Genomic DNA, 22,856 nt, shown 5'->3' with positions numbered 1-22,856 from the left:
CATTCAAGCCACAGATGTAAAAGCATTTCAGACTGACAGAGATAATTACTATAATACATCTTTCAAAGGTTTCCATATCTGAGCGCAAATTCAATAATGATGAGCCGCAATAGCAATTATTTATCAATAAAAATAGTCACTGAATTTGGAGGGGCGGGTAAACCGCGCAGGTGTCTCTGTAGTCTTGGGTTGTTTTTTTTTTTATACGCCTCAACCCTGAATGAATAATCATCATTTTCAAAAGAAAACACAGATAGCAGGCAAATACAAAAGCTTATGACCTGTAATCAGCGGAAACAGCAGGAATTTAATGATGTTTTGCTCTGCTGATCACATTTAAGCTTCTGAAACAATGATGTTGTGCACCTGTGAGGTGTGTTTGGGTGATGCCGCGAGCTTCAGAAAGGGGGGCACGCTTAAAGCGGATTGCCCACCTGTGTCACTCATTTGCATTGTATGATTCAACATCAACACTTGCTTAACCTGCTCAAACACACCGTGTATAATGTGCTTCCTTTAATGCATATTAAAGATGCGTTAACTTGGGAAGTCCACCCACACTAGATATTAGGTTTTGCTTTTTGACTATGAATTATTTTAATATTTCTTACAGCATTAGGAGATGTTGTTCCTCTTATTTTGTAAAGAATCTTTAATGGATTTTTAAGTAAAACAAGTTTGCTCCAGAAAACCACAGATTAAGCTGACTATGTGTCACATGGGCTTTAAATTACACACACATATGTTTTGACTAGCAATGCTTTTGTTGGTCTAGCTCAGAAATCTTCATTTTGTCATTCATATATCTACATTGATCTCAGAACAGGAAGATTTTTTTTTAATATAAAAGTCCAAGCTGTCGTGTTTAAAATGTTAGAAAATCCTTCATTTTAACGTTGTGAATATTTTCGGGTTTTGTACTTTTGTTCATAATTGTCTAACTGTTTAAAAGTGTCTAAAAAGACTATAATAGTTCTGTTTAATTGAAGATTTCACTGTGACAACTTGTCCCATTCACATATATTTCCACAGTGGAGGGAATATGGAGTGCTCAGCATAACTGAGTACACCCTATTTTAGAAATGAATATTTTTCTCCATTTCTAAGTAAATATAGGCATTGTATTTTGGTGCATTTAAACAAAACAGATTTATTAAACAGATTTATTTATTAAAATAATATTTTAGTCACTAAACACATTTAGAAATGGAAAGATAATACAATTAAACTCAAAATATTGCAAAAGAAAAAACAACCTACAAAATATCAACTAAATTTTTCCTTTTTTTTTTTTGCTTCTCTTGATTTTTCCTCTTTTTTTATTTGTATTTAATATTTTTCTATAACATATACATTTGGGTGTACTAGTTTTTGGACCGTTATCGTAAGTTATTTTGTTAGATAAGCTCCAGATTTGGCTTCAGTACTGACTAATCTAATGTATATGCACAAATATAATATTGTAAAGCTTCCTGTAGAAATTATGAATTTAAAAGATAGACTTGTGAGTGATGTACTTCTATATGCTGAACACAATATATATATATATATATATATATATATATATATATATATATATATATATATATATATATGTAATGTATGTCAATGAAAACAGAAAATATTCAAATAAATCACAATATTTATAAAAACTACATTACTATCTACCACAGATCTTCTGACAATGTTAGCACTACAGCAGTGTGGCTGATACATGCATAAATAGTGCAATTTAATAATAGCAAATTAGATGTTCTTTCATAGCATAAAGGAAACAACATCTACCAATGAGACAAGAGATATTAAAATAATTAAAAGGAAAACTATTTTATATTACAAAGCAAGACCTAATATCTGACCTAAAAGTGTGACTTTGCCTTATAAGCAAATGCATCTTTATTTAGGAAGAATTGAATATTTATAATATAAAACAACACTAAAATACTGAATAATACCAGTGTTTTTAAAGTACATTGAGAAATACTCACAGGGAGACGGGGAGACAACTAGCGTCAATGTAGTCCTAGAAGAAGAAAAAACAGGAAAAGATAAAATTTTTAATATTGTCAAATTTGGAAGAAACTCATTTCATATATGCCTTTACATACATATCCACAGTAGTGGGAATATGGAGTAACACTGTGTGTGCACGCGCCTGTGTGTGTGTGTGTAACTAAATTATAAAAACTATTTATAACTAAAAAAAAAAACATTTAAATTGAAAACAAAATCACAATATTTTACAAAAACTTGAAATAGTACCTCAATAATAATACCACAGATCCTCTGACAATGTTATCAATACAGTAGTGTGGCTGATACATGCATAATTAATGCAATTTAATAATAGCAAATTAGAAGTTCCGTCATAAAATAAGGGAAACAACATCTACCAATGGGACGAGAGATATGTTTTATATTAGAAAGCAAGAGCTAATATCTTGTGTGACTTTGCTTAACAAGCAAATGCATCTTTATTTGGGAAGAATTGGATATTCATTATAGAAAGCAAGACGAAGATACTAATTAATACCATCGTTTTTATAGTACATTGAGAAATACGGTGACACAACTAGCGTCAATGTAGTCTTAGAAGATGAAAAAATAGGAAAAGTTTATCGTTTTGATTGTCGAATTTGGGATAAACTGAATTCATATATGCACTAAAATCACAAAAACAACATATATTTATATGTACATAAAAGGTTGAGAAGAAAACACATCGAAGAAACGCCATTCAGACACTGAGTTGAGTTTCCAAGTCACTTTAAATGCGTTTATTTTCAACCGAAGAATGTGTGCCTATAACAACAAACAATTATGAGACATTTTTGGGTGGAAATACACATTAAACGCATCCAAAGCGTGATCACGTGCAGCATTTATACCTAATAAATGTCACTTACATTGTGAGGAGAGTTTAAAGTCCATCCATCAGCCTCCTTATGCCATCCAGCGTCTGTACGTCATAGTGTGCGGGAGCGCGCATGGCAAACACGGGTCTGTGCCTCCATCTACCGGAGAAGTCACACAAGCGATGAGAAACCAAAAGCATTATGGGTACAATTCAGTTTCATAAGAGCTCCGGAAGCGACGGCGAGGACTGTTCGTCTGTCATTCACAAGTTTTACAATGACCAGTTCGTGATTGGGCAATTTCAATTATAATGCGCGTGCGTGATGCAACGATTCGCGTGTTTGTCTGCACGTCGGGAACTCGCATCTCTGGCCTGTCCGTGGAATAGGAATAGTTTGTATCCTAAATACGAGACTCTTTGCCAGCAGTGGTGGCATCAGCGCGCGCGCGCTCATGCCATCTGCGTGACCTCTCCAGAGCGCGCATGGCATCACCTGCGCAGACGGTGTGCGCAGTTCAGCGTCCATCAGCGCAGGTATTACAGTAAAGATACTGACAAGAAGGACTCTGGGCATCCTGGCATCACAGTGGTGGGCACACCAGACCCCATACTGTGGATCAGGAATAAGGTCATCTTGTTTTTAACCGAACTGTACTTTGGCTTGGAGTTCAATGTGGAGTTTGACAATGGTGTGAAACAGGTTGGTATGATTATGGAGTCGCATTAAAGAGGCAGTTCACCCATAAATGAAATTAACTCACAATTTACAATCCCTCAAGTGCACTAAAAGATAAGATTCATTAGATTTGCAAAGATTTTTTAAAGGTAAGTGGTTAAAAACTATTTATATGGGCTAAATTTCAATAAATTAAGTTGAATATTACTACATTTGTTTGTTTAAAATCAGCCTGTTTTAATTATTTGCAACCACTTACCTTTAAATAATCTAGTAAATCCAATGATTTCTTTTTCAATGTGATTCCAACCCTATTTTCTTCATTAGGTTAAACAATAATTAAGATAATTTGAAGATAGCTGAAAACCTGTTAGCATTGACATCCATAGTAGGAAAAGCTATATACTATGTAACGAAAATACTATGGAAGTCAATGTTTCCAGGTTTCCAGCTTTCCTCAAAATATCTTCCTTCGTGTTCAACAGAAGAAAGAAACAAAAAGGGTGAGTAAATGATGAGAGTTTTCAGTTTTGGGTGAACTCTTCCTTTAAGGGGAAAATCCTCAAACTCTTAAGTCTTTTGTTGGATTACGTTTGTTATTGAAATAAAATTAAATGTAATAAAGCATTTTAGCTTAATAATTGCAATTATCACATCCCATTTGGTTTGACTGAATGTATAGAAACATGAGAGTATAGAACATGTGTACAATGCATGTAATAGGTTATACTCATTTATGCTGAGCATTGTATATGTTATTAATAATATACACTCACCAGCCACCTTATTGGGTACACTTGTCCAACTGCTCGTTAACGGAACTTTCTAATCAGCCAATCACATGGCAGCAACTCAATGCATTTAGGCATGTAGACATGGTCGAGACGATCTGCTGCAGTTCAAACCGAGCATCAGAATGGGGAAGAAAGGGGATTTAAGTGACTTTGAACGTGGCATGGTTGTTGGTGCCAGACGGGCTGGTCTGAGTATTTCAGAAACGGCTGATCTACTGGGATTTTCACGCACAACCATATTTAGGGTTTACAGAGAATGGTGCCAGAGGTCAGAGGAGAATGGCCAGACTGGCTCCAGCTGATAGAAAGGCAACAGTGACTCAAATAACCACTCGTTACAACCGAGGTCTGAAGAAGAGCATCTCTGAACGCACAACAGGTCCAAACTTGAGGCAGATGGGCTGCAGCGGCAGAAGACCACAAGAGGTGCCACTCCTGTCAGCTAAGAACAGGAAACTGAGGCTACAATTGGCAGAGGCTCACCAACATTGACAATAGATTAGAAAACAGTTGCCTGGTCTGATGAGTCTTGATTTCTGCTGCCACATTCAGATGGTAGGGACAGAATTTGGCATCAACAACATGAAAGCATGGATCCATCCTGCACAATGGTTCATGCTGGTGGTGATGGTGTAATGGTGTGGGGGATATTTTCTTGGCACACTTTGGGCCCATTAGTACCAATTGAGCATCGTGCCAATGCCACAGCCTACCTGAGGATTGTTGCTGATCATGTCCATCCCTTTATGACCACAGTGTACCCATCTTCTGATGGCTACTTCCAGCAGGATAACGCGCGAATCATCTTAGACTGGATTCTTGAACATTACAATGAGTTTACTGCACTCAATTGGCCTCCACAGTCATCAGATCTCAATCCAATAGAGCACCTTTGGGATGTGGTGGAATGGGAGATTCGCATCATGGATGTGCTGCAGACAAATCTGCAGCAGCTGCGTGATGCTATCATGTCAATATGGAGCAAAATCTCTGAGGAATATTTCCAGTACCTTGTTGAATCTACACCACGGTGGATTAAGGCAGTTCTGAAGGCAAAAGGGGGTCCAACCCGCTAATAGTTAGGTGTACCTAATAAAGTGGCCAGTAAGTGTATACATACATATACCGTATATAAACACACAGGAAATTATTAGAGCAGATATGTAAAAATAATCCACAATATTAATAACATCAACTAATAGCATCTCAATAATACTCCTGCTCTTCTAACAATGATATCACTACAGCAGTGTGGCTGATACAAGCATAAATAATGCAATTTAATAATAGAAAATTAGATTTTGGACCAGAAAAGATTTTCAGGAATGAAATAAACACGTATTTACATACTAATTAGACAATATAATAATGTCTAAAATGAGAAATCAATGTGATAATGTCTTAATGCCCACCTGATCTGTCTGTTTATCACTAATAAGTGTCTAATTAGTGCTGATGACTGAGATCTCTCCACAGGCTGCGGTTCATGTGTCTGACTTGCTGTCCAAAGGCAACTTTGAGGAGTTGAGGAGTGTGATGTCCAGAGAGGTTGGTTCATTACTGTAAATCACATCTCTGGCAAACAATAAAGTCATAGAAGAGCGATGAAACATGATTTTCTCCTGTTTGCAGGCTGTAGAAAATATCAGAAAGAAATGTAAAGCGCTCCCAGAGGCCCAACAAAGACAGCTTGCCATTTCTCTTGACGACATTATATTTGTTCTGCCTGAGGATGTGTCTGTATTCTTTGACCAGAGAGGTGAGTCTGTTTAGTCCTGTTATCATTCATATCTATATAGTTCTATAATATTTTATTTATTGTGAAGGGACAAATACATAAAGCAGGTGCAGTGCAGCAAGAATGTCACTGGTTTAAGTTCCGGCTTGGCCAGTTGGCATTTCTGTGTGGAGTTTGCATGTTCTCCCCATGTTGGTGTGGGTTTCCTCCGGGTGCTCCGGTTTCCCCCACAGTCCAAACACATGCGCTATAGAGGAACTGAATAAACTAAATTGGTCGTAGTGTATGAGTGTGTGTGAATGAGAGTATATGGATGTTTCCCAGTGCTGGGTTGTGGCTGGAAGGGCATCTTCTGCGCAACACATGTGCTGGATAAGTTGGTGGTTTATTCCACCAACCTTTGATACAGTAAATAAAGGGTCTAAGCCGAAGGAAAATGATCGAATAAATGAAATACATAAAGCAGCAGACTTTCAGGTTAGTATGCGACACTACAGGCAAAGACAGTCTTCATACACCTGTTGGTTTTGAGGCGTTTTTATAAACCATCTTTTTTGTTTTCCTTTGTATTCCTTGCTCTATTGCGAGGGAAATAAATGTATAAAATTTTACATTTTTCTTTTGCTCACGGTTTATCAATCTTTGTCTAAAAATGCTGTCATGTTTTTTTCCTACACTTCTGCTGTGTTTACATACACCAAACTGCAGAGTTTTATTCATATGTGTATTCTAAAGGTTCTTACAGAGAGATTAGGCACGGGACGATAACTGTATTCAAATATACCGCGGTTTATAAAAGTCAAGGTTTTAAAACCGTCAAAATTTTCTGTAATACCATTCCTATGGTATGAGTAAGATTGTTTTTATTTACACTTTTTTTGTTGTTTTTAGGACAACAGTATTTCCAGCAGAAAATATATCCAAAGATGCCGTTTTAAATTGTAAACAAATATGTGTAATTTTTTTAAAAGAAATGAAGACAGCAGAAGTCAATATGTAGCGGCTTTCCTATTGCCGCTATTGTTGGTAGAGTGAGCAAGTTTTTAACGCGTAAAGTCAGAGTCCGTAGGCAAAATAGATGCAAATAAAATGTCTTTATTTTCCAATCAACAGAATTACTTCATCACTTTTCCATAATCTATATGCACACTTCTCTGTTACGATGAGTTGAGTTACGTTTTATTACGTTACGTCACGGTCAAAAACTGTGTGCTTCCTATAAGGGTGTCACGATTTCGATTTTTAATCGAAATCGATCGAAATTCATGCTTAATCTCGATTATCGAATCAAAAAATGGAATCGTCGATGGTGCCCCGCCCCTATGTCAAGTCAGCAGCAGCTTGACTGGCCAGGCGGAAAAAAACTCACGCATGCGGGTCAACCTAACAGCTACAACAGCCACGAGACAGCATGGCAACTGCAGACGCAGGAGACCCATCGAAAGAAATTGAACCCCCTCCTCTTTCACTGAAGTCGCCGGTGTGGAAGTATTTTGGATTTCCAGTGAGTTATGTTGACAACGTTCGTGTTGTCGACAGAAAAAACACAGTTTGCAAGCTCTACAATGTGCATATACCACATTATTCCACCGGCAGCACGACTAACATGGCCGGGCATCTCCGCAGGCACCACAAAAACATAGATGTATCTGTTAAACCGACAAGTGTAACACAAACTACTCTCCCGTCTTCATTTGGAATAAAACTTCCAAGCAACTCAACACGTGCAAAGGCAATTACAAGCGCGATAGGAGTATTTATAGCCGCGGACATGCGACCTTATTCAGTGATAGAAAACTCCGGTTTTCAGCATTTAATTAACGTGCTAGAACCGCGCTACGAAATGCCATGTAGAATGCATCTCACAGCTACGGTGATGCCCACCATGTACAATAATGTGAAGCAGAACGTTATTAAAGGTCTTAGCAGTGCACATTTAGTGTACATTTAGTGAACAATGGTCAGATGTTATTATATTGCATATACGTCTTAAAATGGCATAGCTTGTGCTTTAAAATTTTTTTTGTTAAAAATCGAGAATCGAATCGAATCGTGACTTTAGAATCGAAAATGTAATCGAATCGAGGATTTGGAGAATCGTGACACCCCTAGCTTCCTACCAACACTTTCTTGCTCCATGCACTGAAGCCACAGTTATATAGTCTAGTACTGACACCTTGTGGCCAATCACCAATTTTCAATGTAAGGCTCCTACACAATAATTCATTTGAATTATTTAGCCTGACATGTTTACTGTTCCAAAATATTATAAATCTTTCCCAAATTAAAATATAATGTGTTCAAATGGGAAAACGGTTTTGTTTTTTACCCAGACATTGAAAAACGAATATATTTTAGAGCAGTAATCTAAATACCGTGAAGCCGTGATATTTATATCCAAGGTTATCATACTGTCAGAATCTTATACCGGCCCATGCCTAAGAGAGATTTGTTCAAAATGTAATTGATCTGATTGTATACAACATTTTATGCTACATAAAACAATAAATATATATATTTTTTTAATGGATTGATAAATGGTGATTTCCAAAATCCCCTTTGTAAATGTCCAGTGTTCAGATGTTAGAGCTAGAAACGTATGGAACTGCATGCATATTTCATGAAATTAGGGCAGCACAATATATCGTTTCAGCATCAGTATTGCAATGTGAACCTTCGCAATAGTCACATCACAAGCATATGCAATGTTGAGTCTGGATTTATTTCTCATTTCGCAAGTGTTTTTGGGGCCTGTGACTGTGTGAGGGGTTTTAAAAGCATTCAGGCGTAAAAACATTTGACCTTTTTATTACTTTGACAAATAAATAGCGATCAATTCAATTGAATCATTCGTAAAATGAAGACTATGCAGTATTAATTTACATTTGATTATTCTATTACTGTATACCCGAATACAGATCGACTGCTCAGAAAACAAAATGCTGTTTATGTAATTTGTATCCTTTTTCTTTATTGAATTTATCTGTGCTTGTAGATTGATTCTTGTATTATTTTATGTGGACGCACTCCCTTACAGAATCATCCCAATCCTTCTAAAACGATAAATCCTTTTCAAATATTCACGCATCTAGTGAAATTGTATTCCTATTGCAATATAAATCGCAGAATAAAAAAAAAAGTTACATTTTTCCAATATGGTGCAGCCCTAAATGAAATAATGCCTCATTTTCATATTTAAACATAACATTTTAGAAAATTTGGATTACAAAATTTCCTTAGTACTGGGTTTTGGCTGGAAGGGCATCCGCTGTGTAAAACATATGCCATGGTAGTTGGCGGTTCATTCTGCTGTGGCAACCTCTGATAAATCAGGGACTAAGCCAAAGGAAAATGAACGAATGAATGGATTGGTTACAAAATTGTGTCCTTAACTATAATTTTAAGTATTAACACAATGGCAAGAAAATTAACTGCATGAACCCTAAAATAATCAGAAATATAAGGCTAAAATGGGCCAATTTGGAATTACAAGTTCACTTTTTTGTTTTAATTTATATTTGATTTTGATTTCTGATGATTGATAATTCAGCAACAATACAGAATAAATCGTGAGTCATAATGACATCAGAGAGAATGGAATGTTCTAGAGCAGGGCTAACCAATCTCGGTTCTGCAGGGTGGGTGTCCCTCCAGGGTTTAGCTCCAACTTGCCTCAAAACACCTGCCTGGGTGTTTCGAGTACATCTAGTAAGACCTTGATTACCTTATTCAGGTTTGTTTGATTAGGGTTGGAGCTAAAATCTGCAGGACATCGGCCCTCCAGGAACAACTTTGGTGACCCCTGTTCTAGAGTGACAAAAACCAGCCAACATAATTATAAAATCTGATAATACTTACCGCTGTTTGTTTGTGCTGCTGGTTTCCCTCCAAATGATGTCACTTCCTGGAGGATAGAAACATAAAATCGACTCATATCCTCCTGTTAAATCTGACGTCATGCAAAGCAGCTTCCAGATCCAATCGCTCTATCAAACTGTACGTGGAGGCTCAACAAATGGTAATAATAAACGTTTAAAATGCGTTGTACAACTTTCAAAAATCACGATCGCGATATATATATATATATATATATATATATATATATATATATATATATATATATATATATGTATATGTATATATGTATATGTATATGTATATATGTATATATATGTATATGTGTATATATGTATATATATATATATGTGTATATATGTATGTGTGGGTGTGACTAATATTCTATGGCCAGAAATTGATTGTTTTTTATATATTGTTAAAATATTGATGTCTGTGATGCAGCAAGTCCAGAGACTGTTGTGTACACCATGATTTTATTAAAAATGTCACTTTAACGTGTGATGTGACTTAAAAGGAGTCATAAACAAGTAGCAGCTTGCACCTAGAAACAGTATTCCATACATCGTGACTTAACAAGTGGATACTGTGTTCCAGACACAGTCAAAACTGGGAATTTCAACAGTGAAATGTCCCACCTCTGAGTTCAATGCATTGTTCAAGTGGCATTCAAGATGTTAATGTAGGAAGTAGGAAAAATCCCAATTCAGTGTTGTCTGGAACCCAGAATTAATACCCACTGCTGTTTGTTTCTTAGTGTTCCCATTTTTCCTCCAAAATGGCATCACTTCCAGGAGGATATAAACATAAAATCAACTCATATGCTGTGGAAACTGGGAATTTGAACAATGAAATGTCCCAGCACTAACCTCAACGCATTGTTCAAACTGCGTACATGTTATTTTGATGTAGGAAGTAAGAAAACTCCTAATTCTGAGCTGTCTGGAATGCAGCTTTAATACCCTCTACTTTTTGTTTGTGTTTGCATTTTCCCTCCGAAACGATCACTTCCAGGAGGATATAAACATAAAATCCACTCATATGCTGTCGAACTGGGAATTTGAACAATAAAATGTCCTATCATTGACCTCAACGCATTGTTCAAACTCCATACAACTTGTTATTTTGATGTAGGAAGTAAGAAAAATCCTAATAACGAGTTGTCTGGAATCCAGCATTAATACTCACAGCTGTTTGTTTGTGCTGCTGTTTTCCCTCCAAAGTGATGTCACTTCCTGGGGAATGATGTCACTAATAGAATAGTTCACCCAAAACTACTTCTTCTAAAAATCTTTTATTCATGAATGTAAATGGGCAGTGAAAAAAACTAATTTAGCTCACTTTAAAATAGAAACAGGTCATTACCTGTGTGCGATAAAAGAAACAAGAAATACCAAAGCAAAAAGAACTGTTAATGATCCTAAAGCCTCAAATGTTCTCTTTCAATAATTGTATTTTTTGTATATTTCTTTTATATTGTATTTATTTTGATGCCAATATAATGTTATGTTATTGCCCTTGTGTATCCTGAGTTCTAAAATTGCAATAAAACATAGATATATACACTAGATATCACCTACAGACGCGGAGCATGCGTCAATAGCGCCACCACATTTGTACAGGGCTCTCAGGACGAACATCATTCAACCGCACTAGTCAAGACTAAAGCCAATGTGAAGATGCTGGACTTTAGCGCTGTGTACGGGTGTAGTAATGAGTAAACAAAGCATAAAGGCAGAACATTTCATAGGTAAGGTTTAGTTTTTTACATTTTTGTTTGTTATGAACTTTTGTGCTTAAGTAATGTTATTGAGGATAATACAGTGCACTGACCATAAGGTAAAGTAGCACCAACTTGCACTAAATACTAGGCTTATGTTATGCTAGTTTTGTTGAATAAAATAAGCGGGCAATGTAAATTAAATATGACAACAAGATACTGCGGTGCTAGAAACTTGTATTATTGTCAGCTAAGTGAACGAGTCGTTCATAACGGAGATTTATTCACAAACGAATCGCTTCCTCCGTTAGAAAGAGAAATGAAAGCAGGATAGGGGGTGTGTTTTAGGACACGGATTAGTTCAAACTAAACAGGGAGGGAGGTTAATACATTACCATGCACACAAACACGCTCTTTGTCGGCAATACCTGTGCGCTCACTTATCCATCGATGCAGAAAAGTGATGTAAAATTATAATCTTCGTATTTAAAAAATAAATAAATAGCATACTGACCACTGGAGAAACTCCTGATCATAGATATATATGTATATATGTGTATGTCTCTGGCTTTGGATGTCCACAGTCCTCCACTGCACCTTGGTCCCGCATTAATTTCAAAGGAGCAGCACCCTGTACTAAAATGCCAGCTCTATTGACACATTCCTTCCAACAGACAACAGCAGGGTAGGCAACATCTAATGTAAACATCTATGGCAATAAAAAACGTATTCTTCATTGTTGGCACAACTTTAAGGTGCATTTCCACCACCAACTGCTTAGGAGAGTGGATCAGAACTGATATAACTACACACTTATTCTTACTCATTTAGATTCTATTATTTAATCCAGTCTCCCTAAGAAACACTGGTAATGCTTTCAGTCTTGGATCTCCTACTCCACTACTTAATTATTCTCAATATAAGTGATCACCATATTCCTCCTATATAATGGACATTTGGACTCACACCTGCAGCTTCTTCATGATGGACGTCCAGCGTTCTCTAGACTGCAGCTCTGCACAAGAAGTTTGGCCAGAGGAGAAATGGTCGTGCCCAACTGAGCCTGGTTTCTCTCAAGATTTTTTCCTTCACTTTGTCAATTGGTGAAGTTTTCTCCTTGCCACTGTCGCCACTGGCTTGCTTGGTTTGGGACTTGTGGAGCTGCACATCGATGGACTTGCTCTTCAGTGTTTGGACTTTCAGCAGTGAATATTAAACCACACTGAACTGAGCTGAACTTTAGCTCTGAAAACTGCATTGACAATGTTACAAGAGTTCACACTTGGATATTGTTTGACAACTGTTAGCAGGTTTGGCATGCTGTCCCGGGAGAGAACCCTGAGCTCGGAGATAGGTGAGCCCAGGGCTCCTGCCTGGTCCATAGAGCATATGAGGGGAGTACGAGATCAGGTGGTTCTCGAGAGCTCCCCGTGGTAAAAGAAGAAAGGAGGAGAAGGGGGGGATGGGGGGTTTCTTCGGAAAACGAAGATAAGAGAGTAGTTTTAGCTAGGCTACTTATAGTGAGTTGGGGTTAATCTGATTGGCTAACTAGTGAATGTAGATGAGTGGCCAGCTGCAGTCAATCATATCACGTGCTCCTCTCGAAATTAGTTTGAAAACTTCACTTAATTTACTATAAACTTCTATGTTAAGCTGCTTTGACACATCCTACATTGTAAAAGCGTTAGAGAAATAAAGATCAATTGAATTGAACATATCTTTACAATATGCTCTATATTTTCCTCCTAATTACAATCATTAAGTTGGATCCCACTTGGATGTCTCCCTATTTTAAACAGACCACTATATAGAGCAGTGTGTCCAAACCTTAACCTTGATATAATGGTTTCCTCATGTCTATTTCTCCCTCTATTTTACCCAAAAATTCAATTCCATTCAATTCACTTTTATTTGTATAGCGCTTATACAATGTAGATTGTGTCAAAGCAGCTTCACATAAAAGGTCATAGTAAATAGGAACAGTGTAGTTCAGTTTGTAGTGTTTAAGTTCAGTTCAGTTTAGCTCAGTTCAGTGTGGTTTAATAATCACTACTGAGAGTCCAAACACTGAAGAGAAAATCCAACGATGCGCAGCTCTACAGATCCCGAACCATGCAAGCCAGTGGCGACAGCGGAGAGGGAAAAAAACCTTCACTAATGGCGAAAGTGAAGAAAAAAAACCTTGAGAGAAACCAGGCTCAGTTGGGCACGACCATTTTAATTTCTCCGCTGGCCAAACGTCTTGTGCAGAGCTGCAGTCTCAGTGGCGGAGGCTGGAAGCTGACCTCAGCGAAGACTCGTCTGTCTCTGGAGCGTCACAGGAATCAGTCTCATGTTATCCACTCCTCCATGACCACCACAGTAGCTGCTCAGGATACGGCCTGGTCCAGGATATGGAAACCTTGGGATCATCTCGTCGTTGGTCTTGGATCGAATCAGTGACTCTGCATAGTCTGAGGGCCTCGGGAAGAGTATCCCCAGGTGGAAATGGAGAATAAAGAAAATAATTAGCGTAGCTGATGTTCACAGTGTATATCAAGAAGATGCATAACCTGTGTGGAAGCCCCCTAAGTGGTGCACTAAGTGTATGCTTTACTAAACAGATAGGTCTTTAATCTAGTTTTGAATTGGGAGAGTGTGTCTGAGCCTTGGACGTTATCAGGAAGGCTATTCCAGAGCCATAAATGAGTAGGCTCGACCTCCTTCACTCGACTTTGCTATTCTAAGTACTACCAGAAGCCCTAAGTTTTGAGACCTTAAAGAGCGAAAATGAAAGTTTACTCAGTATTTACTCACCCTTAAGTGATTTCAGACATGTATGAGTTCCTTTTTTTCTGTTGATCACAAAAGAAGATATTTTGTAGAATGTTGCTAACTGGTAACCATTGACATCCATAGTTGGAAAAAAAAACACTATGGAAGTCAATCGGTTTCTGACATTTTTCTAAATACCTTCTACTGTAAAGCATTCAATGGAAGAAAGAAACTCAAACAGGTTTGGAACAAGTAGAGGAGTGAAATATATTCATTCACTCCTTTTTCTTCAGCTTAGTACCTTATTAATCAGGGGTCGCCACAGCGGAATGACCCGCCAACTATTCCGGCATTTGTTTTATGCAGCCGACACCCTTTCAGCCGCAACCTAGTACTGGGAAACATCCATACACAGTCATTCACACACACACACACACTAATACACTACGATGAATTTAGTTCATCCAATTCACCAATAGCGCATGTATTTGGACTTGTGGGGGAAACCGGAGCACCCGGAGGAAACCCATGCCAACATGAGGAGAACATGCAAACTCCAGAAACGACATCTAAAAATCACAGAAATGACAACTGGCCCAGCCAGAACTCGAACGAGACCTTGCTGTGAGGCGACAGGGCTAACCACTGAGCCATCGTACCACCCTCCAGCAAAACAACCCTGAGGAAAGTGTATTAGTGTTGCTGAAATGTTTGTGTTTTTCTAGGCAGAAAGTTCATCTACATCACGATGAGACTCTGGTATCTGTCCAGCGCAGATGTACCCGAGGATCCTGAGGGGACCAGTATCTTCAAGATAGATTTAACTGCAGAAGAAACTCAGAGGAAGATCATCACAGCTGTGTATGAGTGAGTGCGTCTGCTTGAATGCCTCAAAGAGCTGAATATTGAAAACATGTCCAAACAAATGTTAAATATATTTGGTGTATATGATTCCTATATGAGGTGACACGAGGGCTCAGTGGTTAGCACTGTCACCTCAATGCAAGAAGGTCGCTGGTTCGAGTCAGGGCTGGGTCAGTTGGCATTTCTGTGTGGAGTTTGCATGTTCTTTCCGTGTTGGTGTGGGTTTCCTCCGGCTGCTCCGGTTTCCCCCACAAGTCCAAACACATGCGCTATAGGTGAATTGAATAAACTAAATTGGCCGTAGTGTATGAGTGCGTGTGTGAGAGAATGAGTGTGTATGGGTGTTTCCCAGTACTGGGTTGCAGCTGGAAGGGCATCAGCTGGGTAAAACAAATGCCGGAATAGTTGGTGGTTCATTCTGCTGTGGCGACCCCTGATAAATAAGGGACTGAAGCTGAAGGAAAATGAATGAACGAATGATTGATTCCTATATGAAATTTTAGAAAATGTAAAGCTGTCATTTTTTTGTGTTATTTTATTAATAATTATTAATAATACTTTTTAAAATTGTACTCATTTATAGTGTGTAAATAAGCATTTCATTTTGTGTGTGTGTGTGTGTGTGTAGTTTTATATATTTTTTGTTTAAAATGTTTACTTACGTTAAAATAAAAATAGCAAATGTTGATTTTACAATTAGATTTACTAATAATAATAATTAAAAAAACATAATTGTTATAAATGATATAATTATTTAATATCTATTTATTTAAATAATTTGTTATATCATTTATTTACAATTTATTTTATATACAATACATTTTTTTTTCAATTTTTTTTTAATTTACAATTTAATTTATTTTTATTCTTATTTACAATTTATTTTATATACCATTTATTTTTATTTACACTTATTTACAATTTATTTTATTTTTTTATTTACAATTTAAATTTTTATTTACAATTTATGGTTATTTAAAATTTATTTTATTTACAATTTATTATTATTACAATTTATTTGTATTTTTATTTACTTTTTTACAATTTATTATTATTCAAATTTTTTTTGTATTTTTGTTTACTTTTTATTTTTATTTACAATTTATTTGTATTTATTTTTACAATTTATTTATTTTTACAATTTATTTACTTTTTATTTTGAATTACTTTTATTTTTATTTACAATTAATTTTATTATTATTTATTTTACTATGTAAAAAGATAAAAGACAGAAACTCTTGGGGTTTTTTTTTCAGCTTTTGATGCTAAATTTTTTTTTTCGTCACTTTTCATCACTCATCTTACAGTACGTTTCTAAAATATTCAGCACGTTTTACACGACTTAATTGCCAAGCGCTGAATAGTTTTCAGTCCAGATCTGCATATAGCGGCTGTATGTTTGGCACTGGAGGCTAAATGTCATATACAAACTCTTTGAAAGAGTCACACTCAAAACATAATTAGAAGTCAAACGCTGTTCATTGCGCACTTGTAAAGAGCATCTCGCTTGACAAATTCTCCTCCCCACAGACACCGATTTTTTTTGGTGAGCGTGGATGTAAAAGTCTGAGTGATGAACGCCAGCGCAGCTTCAAATCGTCTTAAATGTACTTAATGGATTTCTGCCTTATGACAGACATTTGTTTTTGCGCAGTGCTTTGATGGATCTATAGATGCTAATAGGTTCGCTCTCAGCTGTTTGCGTACTTCTTTTTTCTCTCTCTCGTGTTTCAAAACATCTTTCCATCTGTCACATTAGCACGTTTCACTCTCTGTCGCTCAGCAAGTGCTGTTTCTTAAGTTAACTTTGTGAAAGTGTCATACTTCAGTAGCTCTGATCTCACACTTTTTTTTTCAGCACCTGTCATTTTTTTTGTAAATTACATTGGGTAATTGGGTTTGTTTTCTTATTTATGATATATCAGGTTTCACATATTTGCATTTGTATTTGCATTAGAATTATGTTTTATAAATGTATACTCTGGCATCACGGTGGCACAGTAGATAGCAGGATCGCCTCACAGCAAAAAGGTCGCGGTTCACTCTTCTGTGGCGACCACTGATTAATAAAGAGACTAAGCCGAAAAGAAAATTAATGAATGAAATGTATACACATTCCCAGTACTTGATTTTGGCTGGAAGGGCATCCGCTGCGTAAAACATATGCTGGATAAGTTGGCGGTTCATTCCGCTGTGGGGATCCCTGATTAATAAAAGGACTAAGCCGAAGGAAAAATAAATGACTGGAATGGAATTTATACACTTTGTTAGCACTGGGTTGTGGCTGGAAGGGTATCCGCTGCGTAAAACATGCTGGATAAATTGGCGGTTCATTCCGCTGTGGCGACCCCTGATTAATAAAGGGACTAAGCCAAAAAGAAAATTAATTAATGGAATGTATACACATTCCCAGTACTGGATTGTGGCTGGAAGGGCATCCGCTGCGTAAAACATGCTGGATAAATTGGTGGTTCATTCCGCTGTGGCGACCCCTGATTAATAAAGGGACTAAGCCAAAAAGAAAATTATTGAAAGGAATGTATACACTTTCCAAGTACTGGATTGTGGCTGGAAGGGCATCCGCTGCGTAAAACATATGCTGGATAAGTTGACGGTTCATTCCGCTGTGGCGACCCCTGATTAATAAAGAGACTAAGTCGAAAAGAAAATGAATGAATGAAATGTATACACATTCCCAGTACTGGATTTTGGCTGGAAGTGCATCCGCTGTGTAAAACATATGCTGAATAAGTTGGTGGTTCATTCCACTGTGGCAATCCCTGATTAATAAAAGGACTAAGCTGAAGGAAAAATAAATTAATGGAATGGAATGTATACACTTTCTTAGCACTGGGTTGTGGCTGGAAGGGCATCCGCTGCGTAAAACATGCTGGATAAGTTGGCGATTCATTCCGCTGTGGCGACCCCTGATTAATAAAGGGACTAAGCCAAAAAGAAAATTAATGAATGGAATGTATACACTTTCCCAGTACTGGGTTGTGGCTGGAAGGGCATCCGCTGCGTAAAACATGCTGGATAAGTTAGCGATTCATTCCGCTGTGGCGACCCCTGATTAATAAAGGGACTAAGCCAAAAAGAAAATTAATGAATGGAATGTATACACTTTCCCAGTACTGGATTGTGGCTGGAAGGGCATCCGCTGCGTAAAACATATGTTGTATAAGTTGACGGTTCATTCCGCTGTGGCGACCCCTGATAAATAAAGGGTCTAAGCAGAAAAGAAAATGAATGAATGAAATGTATACATTTTCCCAGTACTGGGTTGTGGCTGTAGGGGTATCCACTGCATAAAACATATGCTGGATAAGTTGACGGTTCATTCCGCTGTGGCGACCCCAGATTAATAAAGGGACTAAGCCGAAAAGAAAATGAATGAATGAAAGAAAATGTACACACACGTTCTGATCAGGTACAATAATGCAACAAGACATCTGTCAAATGCAGATCAACAAAATGTATGGTTGACTGTAATGAATCATTACAGCAAAAAGCAAATGCAGCCTTATAAATACGACTTATATAGGTTGAGTTTTGTGCTTCTTTTGTAATGTATTGAGTTATGTGAAATTATGCAACTATGTAAATTATTAATATTCATTTTTTTTCAATTTCTTCTAGTGAATGTCAGATTAGTTCACAAATAAGTAAATGCTTTATTAGTGAATCTGTGCGAAATGTAAATGTTGATTAATTGATTCATCCTACATTTGCAGAGTGCATTCATTATTTTTTTCTAATCTCATTTTTTTTTATTATTTAAACAGTTTATATCTTAATATTTTCCCGTTTTCATTGTAGTGGTTTAGTTGCTTTTTATATTTTTATAGCTTGTATAACTTAACTTTTTTATTTTTAGTTTCAATTAATATAATTTTTGTTAATGTTGTCTTTTCTTCTTTATAAATAAATATTTTTAAAGGTTGTCAAATGATTTTTACAGGGCTGACAAATCCTGCTTGAGCAAAATTAAATGTTTATATATACACCGTATACTCGCAGCAGTGCGATATAGCTGTATATCAGCACTGGTGAGAGGCGTGCATTTGCTAGAGGCCACGGGCTGAGTGCCTTAGTATCCCACCAGTGACGATATACAGCCATATCACACCGCTATGAGTGTGATATTGGGTTTATACAACAGTCACAAGCACTTTATGCGAATGCACTGGCGTGGTCGGCGGTCTATTACTATAGAGCCGATTTGTAGGCCAAACAAATCGGGTGGAGCTCTTGAGAACTACCTGATCTCTTATCCCTCTTTATGCTCATTGACCAGGCATTATTTAAGTGTGAACTCTTAAAAAAAGAATATCAAACACGGAGAGTCCCTTAAAAACCCTTTTTTTAAGAGGACTTACTTTCTTCCGCCATTCATTCACATCCGCAGCTGACGTCAGAACAGCAGAAACCGTTACTAATTCACCAACGTCACTTTATAGCTAGGATTTCAATGATTCTCTAGTGTAATGTCTAAAGTGATGACAAAACAGGTGATTTTGCTCACATTTTAAGATTAAAAGGCTGAACAGCATGAAATGCCATCAGTCTACAGAGATTTCCCAGTATTTCTTTGTTGCAGTCGGGAGATCACAATAATTAACCCCGAAAAAGCCAAAGCAGCCCAATCACTACCAAATTACTATAGTATAAATACAGCACTACAACATACAAAGAGAGAGATCAACTTAGAATGTCACTTACCTGTTTTATAATGATTTGATCAGCTGTAGTTTTAAACGTGTGATGAAAAAATGCAGTTTTTCTCCCATAAGGACTTATTATGCGATCTCTGTTGCCATCCAGTGGATGGAGGACAGTGTCATCCGTCTTTTTTTCTGCTCCAGATGACAGGCTGATGGCCGTCAACACGCTGAATCTCCGAAATTATGAGTATTTAAAATAGGCATTATCCTTATAAATAAACAGCATAGATGCAATCTAAACAACTGCATAAAAAAGCCTCAAAAGTACCTTGTCCAACAGCTGCAATATTTGTCAAACTGTAGTCCTCTGCTTGCCACTCGTGTAGGCAGAGTAATACACAAGAGTGAAGAGGCTGTAGGAGTGCTGATAATTCTTTAATAGCTGACAGCTACCAGCCAATCCGATTCGAGAACCAGACAGAACTGTTGTGTGTATGTGTGTGTGTGTGCGTATGTATATAATACACAATATATATATATATAATTTTTTTAATTATTATTATTTGCTTTGTTGTAGACATGGTATATTACTTATATCTAGGCCCACACGGCAAATTTTCCGCAGATTTCTGCAGAGTTTTAACCCATCATTAATTGTTTATTTACTTGATCAAATGTGTGTAAATCTATATTTATTCAGTTTTTAAATTAATTTCAGTAATATTATTGACTAATATGAAAATGTTCATCTCATTTATTTACAATACAGTTTGTACAGTAATATTTTCTGTCTTTTAGTAGAGATATTATATGAGAGACTTGCTTTGTTTACCAAATAAACTGGATGTAATTGGATTTGCATTGTAAACATTAAAAAAAAGTTTAAAAGGTATTATTTTTTATTTTATATTTTAAGGTTTTAATTATGATACTCCCAAAATAATTCAGCTGAAATCCACAGAATTTTACCAAAATTCTCAGCAGAAATAGGAAAAAATGCCCGCAGATTCTCCTTCTGGCCCTACTTATATCATCTACAATAAAGCAACAAAAAATGAAATATTATTTTTTCTTAACTATAAAACAAATATTACAGTTCTGGTTAATTTTAAGTAATGTCTAGGTTTTTTTTCCTATCTGTCTGCATGTTACCATATAAAAAAAAAAGCTAAAATATCTGGTTGCTTGTTTTTCTTGTGATTATGACAACAACATTATGTATAGAATCTAGATGTATAGATATAGATGTTCTTCATTAAAAATAAGTGCTTTTTCATATTTTATCAGCTAGTTATTGCTCCTGTATTGCCATAGTGTGATTCAATCCAGAAGTGAATCATTCTTTGAAGTCAACTTTATTAAAACCCTTAATACACAATATAAACTCAATCCATTGTATAATCTCTAATAAAATTAACAACTCATTATTGTATGTTTGTTGTAGGTTTTATCGCGAGTTGAGCGCTGGAGCGAATCCAGAGTGGACGGTGACCCGCTTATGGCACTGGAAACAACTAGAGTGAAGTAAAGACACAATAAAACGGACCTTCCTGACTAAAACGATGGCATTTATGGTGGTTTCAGCATATATTTTTATAATTATTGTTTGTTCAGCCATTGTTGTACTGCAGTGCTTGATTGACAGGTGATTATATGCTTTGCTACAAATACAATTCACACATTTTGACTTGAATCGCAGCACTGACAACACAGTTTGCTAATAATGAGCAGAAGTCTGATACATTTCAGTGAACAGGCTCTTTTCAGACGGTTTGCTTCATTGAACTGGTTCAAATTAACCATTTCAGTGATTCGATAGTGTCATTTCTGACAGCTGCTCATGACAAGTCATGCTGAAAAATAGAAATAAAGCCATAGTCAATGAGAACATGTATTGTTGGTTATTACCTTTCTTTGGTCTAAATAAATGGTGTTCGTGTTTTACATTCAATCATTTAGCTATTGTCCAAAGCGACTTACAATTGAGGAGGCATTCAGCGATTCAACAAGAAGAGGCAATACACACAACAAGTGCTAATTATACAATTACTGTAAGTGCTCAGAGAATTAAGTGCTAGAGCAAAGGGGACGGGAGGGGGGTGACTAGGGTATTTTTATAGAGAGAAAAGTGTTTTCTACAGGTGGTTTGTCAAGCCCACTCACCTGTGTGAATCACTCTTTATATATGCAGTGATTGTAAGAAAGTGTCGGAGCGATGGAAGAGTGTTTTCTACAGGTGGTTTGTCAAGCCCACTCACCTGTGTGAATCACTCTTTATATATGCAGCGATTGTAAGAAAGTGTCGGAGCGATGGAAGAGTGTTTTCTACAGGTGGTTTGTCAAGCCCACTCACCTGTGTGAATCACTCTTTATATATGCAGCGATTGTAAGAAAGTGTCGAAGCGATGGAAGAGTGTTTTCTACAGGTGGTTTGTCAAGCCCACTCACCTGTGTGAATCACTCTTCATGTATGCAGCGATTGTAAGAAAGTGTCGAAGCGATGGAAGTGTTTTCTACAGGTGGTTTGTCAAGCCCACTCACCTGTGTGAATCACTCTTCATGTATGCAGCGATTGTAAGAAAGTGTCAGAGCGATGGAAGTGTTTTCTACGGGTGGTTTGTCAAGCCCACTCACCTGTGTGAATCACTCTTTATATATGCAGCGATTGTAAGAAAGTGTCAGAGCGATGGAAGACTGTTTCTACAGGTGGTTTGTCAAGCCCACTCACCTGTGTGAGGCACACTTCATATATGCAGCGATTGTAAGAAAGTGTCAGAGCGATGGAAGAGTGTTTTCTACAGGTGGTTTGTCAAGCCCACTCACCTGTGTGAATCACTCTTCATATATGCAGCGATTGTAAGAAAGTGTCAGAGCGATGGAAGAGTGTTTTCTACAGGTGGTTTGTCAAGCCCACTCACCTGTGTGAATCACTCT

At 36.9% G+C, this 22,856-nt stretch overlaps 1 protein-coding gene across 1 annotated transcript; it reads left to right on the top strand.

The window, feature by feature from the left end:
- The first annotated feature begins 3,074 nt into the window (after positions 1–3,074).
- si:dkey-82o10.4 (uncharacterized protein LOC797793 homolog) lies at positions 3,075–21,810 on the top strand. The gene is made up of 5 exons (XM_056476192.1): positions 3,075–3,557; positions 5,804–5,875; positions 5,960–6,086; positions 15,120–15,261; positions 21,367–21,810. The coding sequence occupies exons 1-5, from the start codon at positions 3,180–3,182 to the stop codon at positions 21,443–21,445; spliced, it is 798 nt and encodes a 265-aa protein (XP_056332167.1). The 5' UTR covers positions 3,075–3,179; the 3' UTR covers positions 21,446–21,810.
- The last annotated feature ends 1,046 nt before the right edge of the window (positions 21,811–22,856 follow it).

The sequence above is a fragment of the Danio aesculapii genome, chromosome 16, assembly GCF_903798145.1.
Source record: "Danio aesculapii chromosome 16, fDanAes4.1, whole genome shotgun sequence".
Lineage (NCBI taxonomy): Eukaryota > Metazoa > Chordata > Actinopteri > Cypriniformes > Danionidae > Danio > Danio aesculapii.
This window is presented reverse-complemented; position numbering and strand designations above follow the sequence as displayed.

Bases quoted from the DNA above. Each gene is read 5' to 3' on its own strand.
- si:dkey-82o10.4 (XM_056476192.1), top strand. From the start codon at position 3,180: ATGCAACGATTCGCGTGTTTGTCTGCACGTCGGGAACTCGCATCTCTG. The intron at 3,558-5,803 runs GTTGGTATGATT...ATCTCTCCACAG, and splicing joins TTGACAATGGTGTGAAACAG to GCTGCGGTTCATGTGTCTGA. The intron at 6,087-15,119 runs GTGAGTCTGTTT...GTGTTTTTCTAG, and splicing joins TGTATTCTTTGACCAGAGAG to GCAGAAAGTTCATCTACATC.